At 32.8% G+C, this 877-nt stretch overlaps 1 protein-coding gene across 1 annotated transcript; it reads right to left on the bottom strand.

Annotated features, from left to right (window-relative positions):
* Positions 1-293: 293 nt before the first annotated feature.
* On the bottom strand, positions 294-783 carry LOC110034606 (autophagy protein 5-like; the record flags this gene model as incomplete). Its single annotated transcript, XM_020738854.1, is given in 1 exon segment — positions 294-783. A coding segment is annotated over 1 exon segment (367 nt), but the record flags the coding sequence as incomplete, so codon positions are not given.
* Positions 784-877: the final 94 nt, after the last annotated feature.

Raw genomic sequence — 877 nt, 5'->3', positions numbered from 1 at the left:
AATTATGCATCTAGACATATAATGCCCGAACACTCACGTACAAGAGGCAAATGAAACATAAGCAAATAGAATTATGAACGAAAATAGAGGTATAAGAGATGAAAAAATACTTGTAAATATTATAAACAAAACTAAATTATTATTTGCATTATATATTTTCATTTTTGCGTGTGCGCGTGTACGTAAATTTTACAATCAGGGTGATAATAATGGATCTGCCTGTAATATTCTCCCATACGTAGCAAGTTAACTAAAATGGCAAGAGAACATAAATAACTGAACGTAACTCTATGTTTGAAAGCTGAAAGATTAAATATGTAATGTGATCTATATGTTTTAAAAACATAACTATACATTAATTTCAAAATTGAAAGAAAAATAATCTAATGTGTAGTAATTGCAGATCTAAGTATGAATCACGCTGGGTTCAAAGCTGTCCCAATATACACACAAATGTGAAGAAAGTATTCAGGATTCTTCAAGTTGTTAACTACCCAGAAGAAAGGAATGTCCAAGTCCACTTCAATACCCTGAACTCGAATTAGTTTGATTTGATTTACCTTCTTAGGAGATTGGGGTTTCATATTGACTAAATCTGTGTATTTCTTCTCTCCAGAAATGTTATTGATTCCGGAAACGCCAGAAGTTTCTGGATTCTCAATGCCAGCATCTATTTGATAATCTCCTGCTGGAACCAGGACATTATCAAATGCAGAGGTTTTATCATCAAAAAATTGTGGTAAGAGACTTCTCATGGCTCTTCTAAATGTGATATATTGGCCTGTAACAATGCACAATTACAACAATAAGAAATTTTAATGGAATTCATTTGCAAGGGGAAGAGCAAGTTTGCATCTGAAGGCACGAAGGAGAATGT

Source organism: Phalaenopsis equestris, unplaced genomic scaffold (assembly GCF_001263595.1).
Source record: "Phalaenopsis equestris unplaced genomic scaffold, ASM126359v1 Scaffold191210, whole genome shotgun sequence".
In the NCBI taxonomy this organism is placed as follows: Eukaryota; Viridiplantae; Streptophyta; class Magnoliopsida; order Asparagales; family Orchidaceae; genus Phalaenopsis; species Phalaenopsis equestris.
This window is presented reverse-complemented; position numbering and strand designations above follow the sequence as displayed.